The sequence below is a fragment of the Leopardus geoffroyi genome, chromosome C3, assembly GCF_018350155.1.
Source record: "Leopardus geoffroyi isolate Oge1 chromosome C3, O.geoffroyi_Oge1_pat1.0, whole genome shotgun sequence".
In the NCBI taxonomy this organism is placed as follows: domain Eukaryota; kingdom Metazoa; phylum Chordata; class Mammalia; order Carnivora; family Felidae; genus Leopardus; species Leopardus geoffroyi.
The window spans coordinates 54,308,481-54,327,699 of record NC_059338.1 but is presented as its reverse complement, the minus strand read 5'-3'; the positions used below and the strand labels follow the sequence as shown (position 1 = coordinate 54,327,699).

The window sequence follows — 19,219 nt, the reverse complement described above, 5'->3', positions numbered from 1 at the left end:
CCATGTGTTCATCCCATCCCATGTGATTCTGCCTGAGTTCTAACTGTATACTACATATGCCAATTGGATATTCTACAAACATCTCAAACTACACACTTATAAAACTGAACTCATTGTCTTATCCACTCCAAACTTTCTTTAGATTCTCCTTCCTATCCCCTACTGTGAAAACATCACCATCTCCTCAGTATACCAAGAAGGTCCTTCCTTCTTTATCTCAAGACTTAACTTCATTAGTTAAGACTCTGAGTCCAATTAATAGAAACCTACTAAAGCTATCTAAGTGTGGGGAAAGAGGAATTTGTCACAAAGGTACAGTGATTCTCATATAATCCAGGGACAAGAACACAGCTGAGCCCTATGGGTCAATAATTCAATGGAGTTTCTTCCTATCTTTCATTGTTGCTTCTATCTGCATATTTCTTTCATTTGTCTGTCTCAGCCAGATAAGCTTACTCTGCTCCTCACAGAAAACCACAGGGAATATGGGCTACCCAATAGATCTACATTTTTATCTTGTCCAGTCAAGAGACCATCCCAGGGTAGTTAATCCTGGACAAGTCAACTTCAACTAAGAGAACAGGCTTACATGGTAAAAATGAAGCTGCTGAAATCTACCCCTCTGGATAAGAAAGTCTGATAAGGAAACCACTATGAACTTGGCAGAAACCCCAGTGGTATCTACCACAATCACTTAGGTCTGATGATTCTATGACATAAATTTTTCTCACAGTCTGTTCCCTATCCCCATCACCAATGCCATTGTCTTTGTTCCGGTTCTCCTCCATTTCCATTGTAGACTTATTTACTGCCATGAGTGTTATTTATCATATATACAGTTCTCTGATCATTTGTGCATATACCTGTTTTTTTGCTAAATTCTAAACTGCTTGAGGACAGGCAGTATATATTTTTGTATTCCCTCTGGTACTTAGCAATAATATCTGAGATATAATTGGCCTCAGGAAATACTTATTCAGTGAATAAAAGATGTATTTGGTATCCTAGGCCATTATTCACTTGGATCCTCTATGTGACCACCCTGGCTTGTAAATTATGCCTGCCAATAGCCTTCTGGTTTTAATTTGAATTCCCATTCAGTGCTCCCTAGGGAGAGAATGTGCTAATTAACTTCAACCTTAATTTATATCTCTTTTCTTATGAGTTTGGTTATATAGTGTCTGAGATATTTATAAACTCTAATACCTGGATGAAATTCCATTTCTGTACCTATAAATCTGAAGATTGGACTTCAGACATGGTAACTTCACCATTCTGAAATAACCATTAGCAAAAGCCTTGTTGAAAAAGCAGCTCCTTAACTAAGGCAGCATCTGTCAACATCTGTGCTCAGGAACTACAGTTTGTGTTTATGAAAATATTCACTTGGAGTAAGTAATAACAAATTTAAGTTTATAAAGACTGACAGTGCTTTTGAAGAAGTAATATGTACACATTGCAAAACCTCACATATTTCTGAATGTTCTAATTTCTCTATAAAAGATATGTGAGGAAAAAAAATCCCTTAGAGATATGAATGATTTCAAGTTCATGAGAGATCGGTTTTCCTGAATGTCTTTGCCATAAAGAGTGATCAGTAACATGGGACTCATGGGGGGCTCAGTCAGTTGAGCAACTGACTTGATTTTGGCTCAGGTCATGATCCCAGAGTTGTGGGATCAAGCCCCACATCAGGCTTGGCATTGAGCATGGAGCCTGCTTGGGATTCTCTCTCTTCCCCACTCGTGCTTGCACACACACTCTCTCACTGTCTTTCTCTCTCTCTCTCAAATAAATAAAATTAAAATATTTTTACAAAGAATAAGTAACATAATAAACATTGTTTCAAGAACCATTTTTGAAGATACCTATGGATGTTTCTAAATATAAATTTTCAATAAAAGCCAAAGGCACAACTTAACTTAAAATTTGGTGAAAACATTCCTGTGGTAAAGCAAGCTAATGTGTTCCAGAATACTGCTTCCTAGGGAAATGAGGATAATGAAATGATGCCTATCGTGATGGTGGTAGTGATAGGAGTGCAATGGTGATAGCAGCCAACTTTTAGTGAGCACTTGTTATGTATGTACTTTGAATTTGTAGTGCCTTACTTAAAGGTTTAAAAAACCTAGAGTAATCCTAAAAAAAAAAAAAAAAGGAGGAGGCAGGGGGGATACCTGGGTGGCTGAGTCGGTTAAGCATCTGACTCTTGATTTCGGTTCAGGTTGTGGTCTCACAGTTGTGAGATCGAGCCCTGGGTCGAGCTCTGTGCTGAGTGTGGAGTCTGCTTAGGATTCTCTCTCTCTCTCTCTCTCTCTCTCTCTCTCTCTCTCTCTCTCAAAAAATAAATAAAAGATAGATAGATAGATAGATAGATAGATAGATAGATAACCTAGAGGAATGGAAATGAGCATAGCATTTAACGGGTTGTTTGCCACATTATGTATCTTATATCTTGCTGGTCATTCTAACCAAGAACCAGAGTCCCATCTTTTTTGCCCATTCATTTCAGTATGTGTTAAGCTCTTTTAATGTTCCAAGCACTATCTCAGGTGCTAGTGATACCACATTAAACAAATCCTGGCACACTTTATCTTGGGGAGGAGAAAGAATAAGAAAGATGTTAAATAAATATCTCAGCTTGAGAAATGGCAAAGTTCAGAAACTTAAGAATAAATCCAAATCTGTAATAAAAATTCATGGCAGCCACCATTTTAGTGTCTACTCTGTATCAGGAATTTTACATAAATTAGTTGGTGTGTTAAACCTATTTAAAGTTTATTTGATTCAACAAATATTTATTAAGCTCCAACTATGTGTTGTGGATTGGGTAAGTAACAAGAAGCAAAATAAACAAGAAATTAAGCTCCAAAAAGGGCAAGTAATTTGTCCAAGATCCAAATAAGTAGTAAATGGCAAAACTGGGACTTGAAAACAAGTTTGTCTGACTAGAAGGGTAGAAGTTATTTAGCTATTGAAATGGTCTTGGTGGCACAGACAAGAGTCCTAGCAAAAAGGAGGTCAGATTTTCTCTGAAGGTAAAGACAACAAAATTTCCTAATAGTAAATGTATGAAAGACAGGAGTCAAGAATGACTTCATGACTCAGAGGTTTTTGCCCTATGCGATATAATTGAAATGAGGGAGGCTTCAAGAAAAGCTGATTTGGGGCAACATTTTGGATATGTTGGATTTGAGATGTCTGCTGCTCTACCTCCAAGGTGAAATTGCTGAGCAAACTGTTGCATTTACAAATCTGAAGTAAAGGAGAGCAACTCGGGCAAAAGATGAATATTTGAGAGTTGACAGCATACAGGCAGATAATGTAGTGTCGATGGTGGCAAGACTCAGATGCCTTAGGTTGCTGGTGTTCAAGTGGCAACGTTGCCATTAGGTTATGAAAAGTGAAGAGCCCAACCTTTTTTCAGACTTGGAGGCTAGAAAGCCATTTGCTTTTGTGAGGAGAGATGGATTATGGTAAGTCCCATGCACAGCACCAGCATTGGATTTGTTGTTGCTCTTGCTTTTGTTTTGCTTTTTTATTTTATTGTTTTGTTTAGAAGCTTTGACTCTTTTTAAATACCGGAGAAATCTTCGGCTGAGATTCATTATATGCCATAAAACAGTGGTTCTTAAACTGTAGTGTGCATAAAAATAATCTGTAGGTCAGAGCTGGTTAAAAAATCCATTTGATTCCTAGACCTCAGTAGACTTGCATGAGGCCTATCATTCAAAACAATCATGTTTTTTCCCAGCATCCTCTGTGAATCTTATGTAGTGAGTCCATAGGCTTCACTATGAAAACTTCTGCTATTGATTATTAAATAAATTGAATAAGTTGTTTTGCCTTAGGATACTGTAAAGATAGTTGCTTCTTGGTACATCTGGCCAGCAAAGCTTAAAACAAATAGGATTTTGTCCTGTTTTAGTGATGCAACACAAGGTAGCTTACTGGCTATTTTCCCTTAGTGCGAGTGAATTTATAAGTTTCTTTACCTTATTTACATTAACAGTGTAGGGAAGGAGGAGAGCACTTGAGATGATTAGATGATGGGATGGGAGACTGTAGGAACAGGGACTGAAGGCTTTCCCCATTGGACTGCATTATCCAGAGAGCACACAATAATGCTAAGTTCTCACCAATGCTCAAGTAAATTTATGATTTATTTGTTCAGTCAATAGACAATAAGGACTATTAGTCAGGCACTGTGTCAGATCCTGGACACTTGAACATCAGATTCTTCTCAGAGACTATGCCATTGGGTAAGAGATACAACCCATAAGCAGGGAAAGGAGGTAAGAAGTTCTGTCTTCCATTCTGCAAAACTTAAACTCACCAATTCACCCCAGTGCAGCTCAAATTCTGCATGTTTAGGACCCAGTGTGAGGAACATGCTACCCCTGTAGTGTCCCTGGAAAACACCAAAGCTGGGTGGAAACAATCACCCTGGACACTAAAATCAGAGGTTCCCACTCTGATTATGCAATTGAAGCAATGAGGAAGTTGACTTAATTCTAATGATTCTGTTCATTGAATTTCCATATTCTTATTCCCAAACACTTCTTGAGTTCTTTGAAACATGTCCTATAAACCCTCCAGCCTACTTTCCCAAATAGTATAATGGGATTCATCAATACTGTTGTATGTTTTGGAGTAATAGCCCAACTAAGCTGTTTTCAAGTCCTTAAACTAGCTAACTGCTAGCAGAATCCAGTACATTCAAATAAATGGAAAGTCTGAATTTTACTATCTAGAGCATTCATTGTGGATCTGGAGAGTCTGCCAGAGCTCAGTGCTCAGTGCTGGAGAGAAGTTTCTTGGCTTTTTTTTTTTTTTTTTTTTGAAAGAGAGAGAAAGAGAGAGAGAGAGAGAGAGAATGAGAATGAGAATCTTACACAAGCTCTATACTTAGCTCAGTCAGACACAGGGCTTGATCCCATGATGCTGGGATTATGACCTGAGCCAAAATCAAGAGTCAGATGCTCAACCTACTGAGCCATGCTGGTGCCCTGAAAGTTTCTTCTTCCTAATAAAACAGTGTGTATTAAAACAGTATTTTTAGATAAGACAATTTTATTTCCTTCATGCTTCTCTATTTTCCTTGATTTTCAAGAAATTAAAAGCATTGTTTTATGTTCATTTGTAACAATGTTCTTAAGCCTAACTTTTCTGAACAATAATTTTCCTCTCCCTCTGCCTTTGTATTAAACTCTTATTTTATTGCTCCTGTGGTGAGAGTTTGGGGCTTTTTGTATTTTTGCATATTATCATAGGTCTCTCAGATCCCTTTTAGACATCTAAGAATATAACTGGATATTAAAGTGGGACTCTACCTGATTCAGTTTCAACTCAAGCATAATATTAGTGGCACTAAGATATCAAAGTGAGGGTAAGACTATTGCCCTCACCAATATAGCAAAATTTACAAAGGAATGAAGGTGAGCCCCTTTCCCCCACTACTCTTTGACACATTGGCTGGATTAAGGACCTAAAATGAGGCCAGAGTGGTAAAAAGGAGAGCTTGAGATACAATTTATAAAGAAAAACCTGGGGCCATGCTGTGAGTCCTCACCCACTCCATTTGCAGGAGGAATGGGATGCAATGAAACTTTCTAATGTTAAACCTGGTAGGAGGACTTCAAGGGAACCCCTAAAAGAGCTTTATTTCTTGCAATTGGGAGATAACAGAGAACTAGTGCCTGACTTCCACCTGAAAAAGCAAAAGTTGACTTTGAGCTAGAGTTTGACCCCACCCAGTAAATCTGTCAGGAAGATAAAAACCAACTCCTTGGGCGTAGAGACAGGAGAATCTTGCTGCAGTCGTATTCTGAGTTTGTAGGCACAAAGTGTGTGTACTGGTCTCTTGTGGATAAATGTGGGACTCACAGGAGAGTCATGACCTGTAGAGTGACTTTGCCAGGGTCACAAATGACCCCCAAAATGGAGACACATCCATTCAGATCAAGAAAAGTGTAGGTACCAAGGTATCCTTTATAACTTATACTTGAAGGTAATCCTCAGACTCCTTGCCCATAAATCAATCAGGTTTTTTCTTCTTCTAATAAAAAATATCCTCTCACCTCCACCAATGAAATTGCTTCTTTGAGATCAAACACAAAAAGACAGGAATTTCATCTCCAAGATAAACAGATATATTTAAGGAGTTAGTTTGCCCCCATCAAATGCACAAAAGTGCGTTGCTTTCTAGTCAACTGCTATCTTCAGGAGGCACTCAACCCATAGTGCTGTAACACACTCTAGGTAGGTTTTGATGGGCAAGAGTGAAGGTAAAAAACAGTATGAAAGGGGTTGGTGACGGCTTTGTTAGTGAGGATGGCTGAAGTGGAGTTGAAGGGAGGGACAGAAGTCGGAATGTGAAACTGTCTGACTAACCCAGCAAAAATTGTAACAGCTATAACCAAAAGCTGATTGCATCCAGCTCTCACTTTTGCCTAACACTAGCCAAGCAGTGTTTCATTTGGGCAAGGATTTCTCTGATGCACCCTCAAGTTCTCAATATCACTGATGCTAAACTGATAATCCACGGATAAGTTAGCTACAGCCCACTTACCAACAGAACATTTATATAGGTTTCATCTATTTGAAGAAACAAGGAAATAGTATACGTTGAAAACAAAGGCTGAAATTACAACACCAGGAAAATTCAAAGATCGTCTGTTGGTAGCCTTCACTCTCCCTGCAGCTGCTGAGCTCATCCTTGCCCTGAGAAATCATTACCATGGGGGGCTCTTCCTGGAAGTATGATAATTTCACTCTCTTGCCTACCTTGATTGTCCCAGGAATAAGGCAGGAGCAGAGAGAAGTCATTAAGGAGTGTTTTACAAATAGCCGTGTGCTGGTTAACAGGCTCTCCACAAGGAAAATCCCTAATTTGTGTTTGCCAGTTCCCATGGTATAAATAGTCCCACCATGGCCAACTTCAAGAATGACTAATTAATAACCAGATTGCAAAATTTTGAAAATGTAACAATCAGCTATCATGAGCTTAGTGCTAGTTCACTCCAGCACTCCAGCACACTGCTGCTTATAACTCAACAACAATCAATACCAGTGGGCTTCTATAAATATGTGATATAACTTTAATTTCCTGAGAAGATATGCAAATACAAGAGAAAAAGGTATCCAGGTTTAGGCCATACAGCTACTCAGCAGATTTTTTTTTTTTTTTGTCTCAGGCTTAGCCTGAGCAATTTTTTTTTGTAAACAATACAAATATTTTTAAATTAGCTTTATATGTAATAGTATTAATTAACAATGTAGCTTTTTACAAATATCCATAAATATTTTAAATTGGGTTATCATATAGTCATATTACATACCTTTCAACAAGAATCCACAAGCAGCTAATTAATTTAACAGAGTCTAAAATTTTAGCAGGCTGTTATTGAATTGAGTGCTATTCATTATTTTCAGAAGTTAACACATGTGACCAAGGCAGCAAGGGGATTTGTTTGAAGGAAGCCCTGAGCAATACCCTTGTGTTTCCTGCTATAAGCAGGGAAAGGAAAAGTTTGCTAAGAAAGGAGAGATGTGTTGTAGCTTTATTCTACCCACCTTGGGCTGAAAGGGAATGTATCTCCTGATAATTAAATCTGCTAAACTTTATAGACTATAACACGAAAGCTGAAATATCAACTCTTAAGCTAAGGCAGTACGAGACAGTGGGGAAGCCCACTGTTAATCTCTAGTTCTATGGGTTGAGGCAAATTACCGATGTTCTCTCTGCCTTTATATTCTCATTGTTTAAATTGTGCCAAAACACCTGCCCCGTTAGCTTCCTGGAGTTGCCCTGTGATATATTGAAAGCACTTGGCAAACTGTGAAGAGCCAGCTAAAAACAGGAAACTATTACATGACATAATACAGTACTGATGATACCAATTTCTGGGGGTTAATTTTTATGATTACTCTTTCTTTACCACTGACAACATGTAGACACAATAAACAAGTTCCCAGGAGCCTCTGTGAAGGTTCAGAATGAGTCCTTTGACCAACTGGTTTTATAAAGCACTCTGCATCCTGAACATGATGAAATCCAGGGATGTTCCCAAGTAAAGTGCATCCATTCCATGCCACCTATGCCTCTGTCCCAATAACGATAGTGTTCCCTATCATCTAACATCATCACATCTAAAGTGGGGTGTTGTTGGCATGTTTGTGGCCACCCTCCCAGTCTGACTACTTTTAATAGGAGGGCCTCAAAAGACAGGAGTATGGGAAGAATAAGGTGAAGCAGCCCAAGAATATGAGAACAAAGCCAGACCATTGCCCTGGATCTTTTTTGGCATACCAGTTAAGATTCCCAGGGATATAAGACAATTTTTTCACCCAAGGATTTAAGAATTAGACAAAGACTCTTTGAGAAGCTTCTGTCCTCGAGCCACCCATAGTCATTTATCATGGATTAGTAAAGTGTTTTGTCAACCCAATGTCGGGGGTAATCAAATGTCTCTGGCTTGTCTTCAGTTAAGCTTGAGAGATGAAAACTCACATGCAGACAAGAGTTCTGTTTATGCTGATTTGTGCATGCAGGCAAACTGTGTGTGTTGAAAATCTGCCTCCTTCAACCCACCCATCAGCCTCTCTGCATGTGCTAAAGATGATGAGGAGACCAAATTGAGTCTCTAGGAGATAAATTGGGGGTTTGTTAGCAATAAGATCCCCCAGTAGGTATTATTTTTAAGAACCTGATGTTCATCGTTGAATTTCAAATGAAGCGTATCTCCAGCATCCAGTTCATAAGTCCCTCCTACATTTTGAATTGTAGAGTTGTTTGTTAGAGTTTGTATGACGTCTTTGTTTTTACATAGCCGCACCTCAAAGGGAGCTGGTTCCTTGTAGGTTGTATTTGGAGCTACTTGACCATAAATTAAATACAAGCCATTCTGAAGTATCTTCAGGTTCCAATCAGCTGTATTATTCACACAAGGAAGCTTAGGAGATGTCATATGCCATTTTGAAGGAAGTGGTCCTATAAGAAATTTACAAAAGAGAAAAAAGAGGGCATAGTTACTTCATTCCTTTCCTGACTATAGTTCTTTCCCACTTAACAAGTTGTTTCTTTACCTAGTCCACATTAGTTCTCTCCAACCACAATTTTAATATTTTAAATATCTACTCCTTGTTTAGAGATATTACAAATCCTAAGTGTATCTCTTGCTTGGGGAGTTCTAAAGAAATGGATTTGGAACAGAAAGACGTGTTAAGTTTTAGGTGGCATTTGTATCTCTTGTCAATCAGTATTTGTGAAAAGAAAGAAAGGAGGAGGAAGGGAGAGTAGAATCACCCACCAGGATTGTGATAACCAATTGGCAGTCCAGGATGCATATTCATGCTTTGCTTTATTTTTTTTTAATGGTTGTTTATTTTGAGAGAGAGAGTGCACATGTGTGCACACGTGGGGAAGTGGCAGAGAGAGAGAATTCCAAGCACACTCTTCACTGTCAGCTCACAGCACAACGTGAGGCTCAGTCCCACAAACCATGAAATCATGACCTGAGCCAAAATCAGGAGTCCCAACACTCAATCAACTGAGCCATCTGGGCACCCCACATATTCATGCTTTTCTATGTAAATACTATCATACTACATATCACTTTATCAATGAGATCTTCCTCATCAATCTATATAAAAGAGTGCTCTCCTGTCATTCTCTCTCTTCATCCTGCTTTAGTTTTCTTCGCAGAAGGTATATCACTATCTAATGTATTATGAATTAAGTTCCTCACTTGTTTATTGTCTATCTTATACCTGTTTGAAGATAACATCTTTGAAAATAAGTACTTCTCTATTTTGTTCATTGCTATATCTTCACCTAAAAGAGTTCCTAGGACCTAGTATGTGCTCAATAAATATTTACTGATTGAATGATACATCCATGTTCCTGAATTAGGTGCATTGTGTCTAAATTATGGCTCTTCTCTTTAGTTTAGGGTATATACTCAAGATCTACTTAGGATATCATTATCCAACTCTTCAAAAACAGCTACTGGTAAATTCATTAGTTTATAAATGAAAATTATTTGTTTAAATGTAAGTATTCCTGGTTTAATATTGTCACGGGTGGAGGGTGGGGAAGAGTCTACACTAGATCATGTATTTTCATAGGTATAAGTAGAATTTACATATTTTCTTAATGTTAATTGTTTTAGCACAGTAGTGTGATTTCAGAGCCCCAGGATGTGTTTCGATCATTCAAAATACTTATTTGGCCTAGTCCCTAATTCTCCATAACTTATTTTTTATGAGGGCAAAGCCTTTATCTCATAATTAGACACCTTAATAAGAAAGCACCCTGGGAGAGATCACACATTGACTTAAATTCTTGTTTATATAAATGATTGCTATAAGGCTCTGAGGGCAGATTCTGAAGGAGGATAAAGGAGAGCTATTAGAACAAGAAGCAAAGCCTCTGTATCTCCAGTGAGTCCAAAGCCTAGTAAATTTCTTCCTGCTGTGTAGGACCGTGTAATATGCAATAGACAATAGGCAAGTCACTGCAAAAAGGTGCCCCTGGTTCTCTGGTTCTGTTACAGGGGCCACTAGCCCTGAGGCCACCTATTAGCAGCATGTGATATTCTTAACATTTTATCACATCAAGAAGGAATTTCAAACATATCGTTATTTCCTCTCCATTCACTAGAAAAACAAAAACAGGGGCGCCTAGGTGGCTCAGTCAGTTAAACATCCAACTTCGCCTCCGGTCATGATCTCACAGTTCACAAGTTTGAGCCCCGCATCGGGCTCTGTGCTTACAGCTCAGAGTCTGGAGCCTGCTTTGGATTCTGTATCTCCCTCTCTCTCTGCCCTCCCCTCCCCCTCAAAAATAAATAAACATTAAAAAGAATAAAAACAAATTACAAAGGCAGAGACAGTAGAGCTTCCCTAACTCTCCCAAACCAGGGAAGGCTGGCAATTTGAACTGTATAGGAAAACAAGGATTGCAGTTAACACTAGAAATGTTCTGCTTTCAGCCGAAAATATGTGTTTGGCTTGAAATATCCAATAAATAATCCAAATGCACTTACTTTCAATTTTGTATGTAGGCTAAGGAATACCCTAAGGCTCAGTGTAAGTATAAACTGTAATGTGTTTTCTTAGCAAATCCTAGGTCTCTATAAGGGAAAGTGTCTTGGAAGCTGAAAGGTGAGGAGAAGGGCACAAGGGGAGTGGCCATTTCCTTAGTTTCCATCCCTTCTCTGTACATTCAGAAACAAAAATGGCACCCTACACACACTCTACGAGGCACTGGCAACATGTGGTATGTGAGCAGAACTTTGAGTTTGTCACAGGGAAAAGTTATAGAGATACGAAACTTGTGCTTATTAAAACACAGAAGTTTTTAGGAAAAAAAGTTTCTTAAAAAACCACAGAATTAAAAGTAGATTCCTGGATTTCATGTTTCTGGGCCTGTAAGAGTGATGTACATTCCTGCCCAGAGATGTGGCCTTGAATGTCAGCTTCATCAAGGCATGGACTTGTCTGCCTAGTTAATCTCTGAAGTCTCAGGAACTAGACAACTGCTTGGCACTTGATAAACAGCTATAAATAGTAGCTGAAAAATGAATAAAATAGAATACAGGCTTCCTTCTTGTATCAAATACTAAGAAAAGTAAAACAGAGGTACACAAGACAGGTTACTCACCGAACTTAGCTATGCAGGGCTCACTGGCAGTCTGTACGGGAAGAAAAAGAGGAATTTGTCAGGATAATGACCATATCATGGCTTTACTGGTTGGTTTATTTAGAGCTTCAGATCCTGAAGCCAACTTCATTTCCCTAGCCATATAAAAAATCCTTTCCTTCACCTTGTGTCTCCTGTCCTCAGCTTCCCTTTGTAGATGGCCGGTTCTGTCCTTTCCCTTCCATTACCTAGCTGCCCTGTTGGGTCTTCTCAGCAAAAGTTGAGGTCTCATTCCATCCACCTAACCTATACCCACAGGACAACTATCTGCTCTTGGACTCTCCTCCTCTTGGGCTACAGAAATTGTCTGTAAACACTAGTCTTCACACTCCAGTCATTGTACCAGGTGATCCATTGACATGGGAGAAGAAAATAATAAAATTCCTAGTTGTGTTTATTTTTATCTTTAATAAACCATAGAAATATTCACAATGCAGATTTGTAAAACCACCTTCATTTAATATTCAGACAATCATGCCATTTATGGTAACTGAGATACCATGAGGAGACTTCAGTTTCAAACTGTGGCAGCATACCACAGTTTACTTGCTACAAGAACCCATCAGTGTGGTTAATTCTATAAATACTCGTATTTAAATGCTAAAGCCCTTAAAATACTCAAGAGCAAAATAAAGTATAACCACAAAAAAATTTTTTTTTGTACCACGTAAAGTTCATTGGTTTCCTTGTGGCAAAGTGCTTAAGAGGCTTTTTGAACTCAAAGATAATTGCATGTGTTTCTTTTGTGGGATTTCTCTGGCTGCTATGGCAGGAATAAAACAAAGAGAGGCTGGGATAAAAGCAGTGAGGCCAGTTAAGAGATCATTGTAATCATCTAGGCAAGAAAGCATGGTGCCTCTGACCAAGGTGCTAGGTATCCTGACATGGATATGGGATGAGATAATGAGAAGAAAACAGATAACTCCAAGATGCTGGGCGTGAGTGACTGAAAAGATAAAGCTGCTAATCACTGGAATGAGCAAGATTTAAGAGAAAGAAACAAAGGAAGGACTCATGAGTTCATTTTTGGACACATCAAGTTTGTGATGCTTATCACATATCCAGGTAGGAGTGTCAGGTAGGCATTTGGACCTATGAGGATGGAATTTAAGGAGTTCTGATGATATAAATTCAGGAATCTTCAGCTTCTAGGTGATGCTTTAAGATGTGAGACTGTGTAAGATTGTCGAGGCAGTGAGTATAGATAGAGAGGAACATTAGAGCACTGCAATGCTTCGAGGTCAGGGAATGAGGAAGAACCAGCAAAGGAGACTACGAAGGAAAGACCAGTGAGTCAGAAGGGAAACCTGGAAAGTGTGATGTTGGAAACTAAGAGAAGAAAGTATTTTAGGGAGAAGTGATCAGCTGTATCAAATGCTGCTGATGGGCCAAGTGAGAAGAGGATAGGCAATTAACTAATGGATTTACCAACATAGTAGTCATTGGGGTTCTTGGCAAAAGTAGTTTCTGCAATGTGATGAGGACAGAAACTTAATTAAAGTGGATTTAAGTCTAAATGAGAAAAGAGAAATTGAGAAGAATTTTCTTGTGAGGGAGAACAGAAAAATTGAGTGGAGCCTAGGTGGGGATGAGAGATTATTATTTTTTTCTTGTCTTTGGTTTTGTTTTAACATGAAGGAACTGACAACATGGTTATCTGTTGCCATTTGATGGGAATGTTCCAGTGAAGTGGCAAGAGGTAGAATGTAAGAGCTAGGAAATAATTGTTAGAGCAATGTCTTTGAGTAGGTAAGAGGGGACAGAATCTGGATCAGAGGTGGCCTTAGATAGGCACATGAACAGTTCATATGCAGTGCCATGAGGGAAGCACACTCTACATGGGAAAAAAATGCAGGTAAGTGGTAGGTACGATGGGAAGTTTTGGAACTTCCTTCCTGCCTACTTCAATTTTCTTATAGAACCTGGAGACAGGTTTTCAGGCTTTCAGGTGAGAGGGAGAAGGGGGAGGACATCGGTTGTTTAAAGAGAAGTCAAAGGAATGAAATAGTCCAGGTGAGGAGAGTGCGGAACTATAGGTTGTGACAGTCAAAATCATGAATCAAGGTAAATTAACTTAGAATATAACCTTCAAATTATTATGTTGCAAAGCATTTTAAACTAAGATTAAGAAAATAAAAGAAACACATTTATCAAATTACTCTATTAAAATATTGTTTCAATTACTTTGGAAATGTTTATATTATGTTAAGATATTAAATATAATATTTTGACAAAAGCAAACCAGTTTTGCACTGTGAAGAAACTATATCAAGCATGTTATTCAGTTCATTCTTATGAGTTTCCATTTTGTGTATCTTTTTATTATACATAGTATTAGTATTTATATATAACATAATAAATTAGCATATATGTTGGGATTATACTCAAAAACATTTTGTTGCTAAGGAGATGCAATCAAAAAGTTTTGATTCCTGGGGTGCCTGGGTGGCTCAATCGGTTAAGCCTCTGACTTCGGCTCAGGTCATGATCTCGTGGTTCATGAGTTTGAGTCCCATGTCGGGCTCTGTGCTGACAGCTCAGAGCCTGGAGCCTGCTTAGGATTCTGTGTCTCCCTCTCTCTCTGCCCCTCCCCCATTCACGCTCTGTCTCTCTCTCTCTCAAAAATAAGTAAACATCAAAAAAAAAATTTTTTTTTTTGAAGTTTGGACTCCTACAATTATGTTTGCTCTTGCAATTATTCCATCCTCCTTTTGGTGCTTCTTAGAAAAAAAATGCTGAGGGGCGCCCAGGTGGCTCAGTCGGTTAAGCAGCCGACTTTGGCTCAGGTCATGATCTCGCAGTCTGTGAGTTCAAGCCCCGCGTCAGGCTCTGTGCTGACAGCTCAGAGCCTGGAGCCTGTTTCAGATTCTGTGTCTCCCTCTCTCTGACCCTCCCCCGTTCATGCTCTGTCTCTCTCTGTCTCAAAAATAAATAAACGTTAAAAAAAATTAAAAGAAAAAAAATGCTGAAATCCAGCTTCTTTTGATCCATGATAGGCATGTGATAGGGATTCCCTTATCTTCAATTTTCTCATTTATAAAATGGAAACAATAGCACCTAGCTTACTGAGAGTGTTTATGGGTTTAAATATAATAATTGTTATGAAGGGCTTTGCACAGACAGACCTGGTCCTGCTCATTAAATATTAGCTATTTTGATAATGATGCTGATTGTAATGAAAAATTGAACAAAATATTGAATTGCCTATATTCCCAGCTAGCATTGTCAGCAAGGGAACCATGTAACTTACAGTCCTTGCCTCTTAGGAAATTTATAATCTTTCTAGAAAGACAGGATTACACACATGAGGCAATTGGGTAGCAATCTAAATATAAATGAGTGCCAAAATATGTGGCACAGATCATAACTGTGGTGTCTACTGTCATGCATAATGAGTGTGTGGAGAAACCTAAGGCCACAGACAAATTAATTGCCAGAAACTGAAATCCTGGATACTCTACTTGGACTGCTTTAATGTCTACTCAGTACTACAGAAACCATCACTGATATTCCCTATTGCCACAAATGAAAATCTGTCTAATCATAGAAATCATCTATTTGGCAACAAGGTATAGTCTTTAGATGAAGAAACTAAATAGATGAGCAAGGAATATCCATTTTGTTAAAAGTCTTTTTAAATTTATCTTCCTTATAATGTCAATAATAAGGATGCAAATATTAATCACTACAATCTATTCAGAGCCTACTATGGGTCCGGCACTATACTGTCCCATTTATCCTTACTGCAAGTCTATGGGATAAGAAGTAGCATGCTCATTTGCAGATGAGGAAGTGTGTCTGAGAGGGATTAAGTAACACTAGCCCAAAGTCATGCTGCTGATAAGAAGCTATGCTGAGTTCCAAACAACCTGTCTGATTCAAAAGTCTCACCCCCAGTACTCTGTGGGGTAGTTTCTATTTATAATTCTGGTTTAGAAGGGGTAAATATCCATTTATAAGAAGCATATGGGACTTTCCATTGAGTTAAATTTGTTTTTGCTTAGAAGGATCAATTGCTCTTGTAATCTCATTTTGATTTAAGCCCAGATTTAAATGCTTGGGTTCAAATGGCCAAAATAATAATTCTTTCTATAAACCAACCACAACCAGATTATCATTTGGAAATAGAATCAATTCTGCTTTTAAGTACGAGCGCAATTTCCCCTTTTGGAAGCTTCCTTCATCTCATTGAAAGAAAGGGTGGGGGGAGAAAAAAAAAGTTCTTCCAAGGAAATCTCTGTTGGTCTAAAAGGAGCAAATCTTCCTGTCTAACACTTTTTGGATTAGTGCCTAGAGAAGTTGGAAAGCGGGATTTTGTATATAAAAACTAGAGTGGAGACCAAAAATACACTCCAGGGTTCATGCGTATTGTGAAAAGGTGAAAGCAGCCACCTCATAATGACTCATCATCCGCTAGCCACTCAGACCTCCTTTCCTAAGATACTTATTTGTGGCCAGTTGGGAAAGGGAAGCACAGGCAAGCGGAAAGTGGAATACTTAAGTTAATATCATTGCACTGTCAGCCAGGCCATTGGCTTTTCCTATAGGAAATAAGCCTTTATGGCATCCAATCAGGACAATATCCTAAAAACCTTTTAAATTTTCCAAAATTTGAAATAAATTCTGGACTATTTCATTAGAGGCAGAACCTTTCATTGAGAAGATGCGTGTTGTCTAGGATAGAGAATCAGAGCTTAAATACATGGGATTGGTCAAGTTCAGTTCTGGAAAGAGGTGTCCTAGGTGCTGCTGGCATTTTTAGACTTCCTCTTAGTCTTTGCAAGAGCCAGCATTGGTTCTCCAGTTACATGCAGGAACGGATGACACCTATAACATATCCTGTGTTTTTCAGGGTCCTCTGGCTAAAATTTGAGGCGGTTTCTAGAGGGATAAAGTGTTTCCAAAGTTAAGCTATTGCTATTCACACCCTTCCCCTTCTTCAGAAATCAAAACACTCAGGATTCCTGACAGTTCTTTTCTTTCAGCTCATAGCTTCACTGCTCCAGAAAGTTCAGGCTTCTCCTTGATACATTTCTGGAGAAGGTAGGGATGTCATTAGAAAGCCTCTGTTGCATACCCTTGTGTACAGTTAGGGAATACAGATTAAAGGACTACTGTGTAAAAATTTGGCCAAAGCTATACTTGTCCTAACTAAATTAACAACAGCAACTACCATGTACTGCTTCCTCCTGCATCTTTTCTCAATTGCTTTCAAATATTTTAAATAGTAGAACCTTATCTCTGAAATCTTCACTGGCCAATCTCCTTAGAAAAATGTTCCCACTGGCACTAATTTCATATCCTAGCCCTTTCTTAGATAGGCATATACTACCTTATTCTCTCCAGGGCCCAGAATCTTCAGATATACCCAGAAATGGGTTAAATCCTAAATTAAATAAAGAATTTATTATTTTCTTTTTGGTCAGTGCTATGTAGTCAACAGTCAGTAAAACTGCTAAGAAGAACCTAATATATCTCCATTTCCTTTACTAGACCAACAACTTGGACTGGAGCTCAATGGGAAATTTCTGATAAACGTCAGGGGCTTCCCAAACAGCAATGTGCTTTCTCCTTCCCCCATGAAACTTTTCCTGATCACCCTAGCCCAAAATCGTTGTCCCCTATTTTGAATTCCTAAAGCATTTATGTTCTATACTACCCTTAGGTAAATTATTAATCACTGTATTTTATAGCCAGAAGGGGCATTGTAATGAACAAATCCATTCTCCTGCCACCAATTTTCAGATGAAGAAACTGAGAACTGGAAAGATTAAATGTCTTTCTTAAATTCATAGAGTTAGGGAGGCTTAGAACCGGAATCCAGATCTTACTCCTGGTTCAGTGCCATTTCCTTCCATAAAGATGCACTGGCCACCTGTCACTTACCTTGTTCTGTCTTCCATTATCTTATGTCTTTCCCCTCATTAAGGCTATAGCTTGCATCCCATTCCTTGAAAGCAAACATATGTTTTTTCCTTTATTCCACCAAGAGGGTTTAGCAGAGTTCCAGAAAAGGAGAAAATATTCCAAGGCATCTGTCAATTGACTGATTTAATTGATTCTATCTAACTCAGTAATGCAGCTAACATTTAGCATTTTCTAAACCTTTCATTTCAAAATATTTAGGTAAACTTCAAAAGCCATATGACATGACAAAATTGAAATTCTGTTTACATTATCTATACCCACATGTCTCTTTCTTCCAACTAGCTTTAACAATACTGAATGACAATAACTAGACTTGCCAAAAAAACAAAAACAAAAACAAAAAAAAACAACCTTAGGTACTATTGTCTCCTTACCTTGAGTGGAAGAAAAGTAAGAATTAGTGTACTGAAGGAGCAGAGAAACAGCAAAATAACTATGGTTGAGTAGAGGAACCATTGCTTCCAGGATGGTCTGTGTGTTCCTTGAGGGCCTGAATGGCTTAAAGGCATGTCTTCCATGTGGCTCAAACTCATTCTCTGCAGGAATGAGAGCTCTGGAAAGCAGATATTCACAAGTGATGGGCCAGTGATGCAACTAGTCAGTTTTGTGGTATGGTAATTAGTAGTGGGTGTAAGAGGCGGGGTTTTCCTTCTGATTCTGTGTGCTGGAAAATGATACTTTTGGGCTAAGTGCTGACTCTCGTTTGGCACCAGACCAAATGCACTGAAAGGAACAGAAGGCTTAAAGCCAACACAGGCAGGATGAAAAAACCAACACAAGGAAATTCAGAGGAAAAAAATTCTTTCCTAAAGCATGAGGAAGTACAGTGCTGTACAGCATTACAAATTATTTTCAGATAGGAAAATTACTTTTATAAGAAGAAATAAAGTTCAAGATCAAGTCCTATCATGTTCTAGATACTATGTATGTGTAAGGCAGGAGTTGGGGAGCTAGGGAGGCTAGGATACATGGTTTGGAAAAAATAAAGAATTTTATCAATTTCTTACACGTAAAATATGTTCATTTTGAAATAGTCTCTGGTAAACAACTGAAGTACTAGAATTTCTTTCTTTCTTTTTTTTTTTTTTTTTTTTTTGCAGTTAGCTAAAATATACCTTTATGTGACTTTTGTATTTTTTCAACTGTGACAAAGTAAACTCTTTTTTTTAAAGGCTCTTTGTGGGGCGCCTGGGTGGTGCAGTCGGTTAAGCGTCTGACTTCAGCCAGGTCACGATCTTGCGGTCCGTGAGTTCGAGCCCCGCGTCAGGCTCTGGGCTGATGGCTCAGAGCCTGGAGCCTGTTTCCGATTCTCTGTCTCCCTCTCTCTCTGCCCCTCCCCCGTTCATGCTCTGTCTCTCTCTGTCCCAAAAATAAATAAACGTTGAAAAAAAAAAAAAAGGCTCTTTGTATAACATAATAAATCAGTTAGCATATCCTGAGACAAGTTCTACAAGCAGAACAAAGGTAGATTACAATTAGTTGTTTTGTAAGTGTGATTTTTGGAAAGCCCAGTGTTTATTTCAGTTTTGCACATGCTGTGAAATAATAGAGTATATCTGGAACCTTACACATTTAGAGACCATAATT

At 38.5% G+C, this 19,219-nt stretch overlaps 1 protein-coding gene across 1 annotated transcript; it reads right to left on the bottom strand.

Annotated features, from left to right (window-relative positions):
- Positions 1-4,128: 4,128 nt before the first annotated feature.
- On the bottom strand, positions 4,129-18,377 carry TNFSF18 (TNF superfamily member 18). Its single transcript, XM_045452891.1, has 3 exons — positions 18,007-18,377; positions 11,666-11,696; positions 4,129-8,992 (listed from the first exon to the last, which is right to left on the bottom strand). The coding sequence occupies exons 1-3, from the start codon at positions 18,163-18,165 to the stop codon at positions 8,646-8,648; spliced, it is 537 nt and encodes a 178-aa protein (XP_045308847.1). The 5' UTR covers positions 18,166-18,377; the 3' UTR covers positions 4,129-8,645.
- Positions 18,378-19,219: the final 842 nt, after the last annotated feature.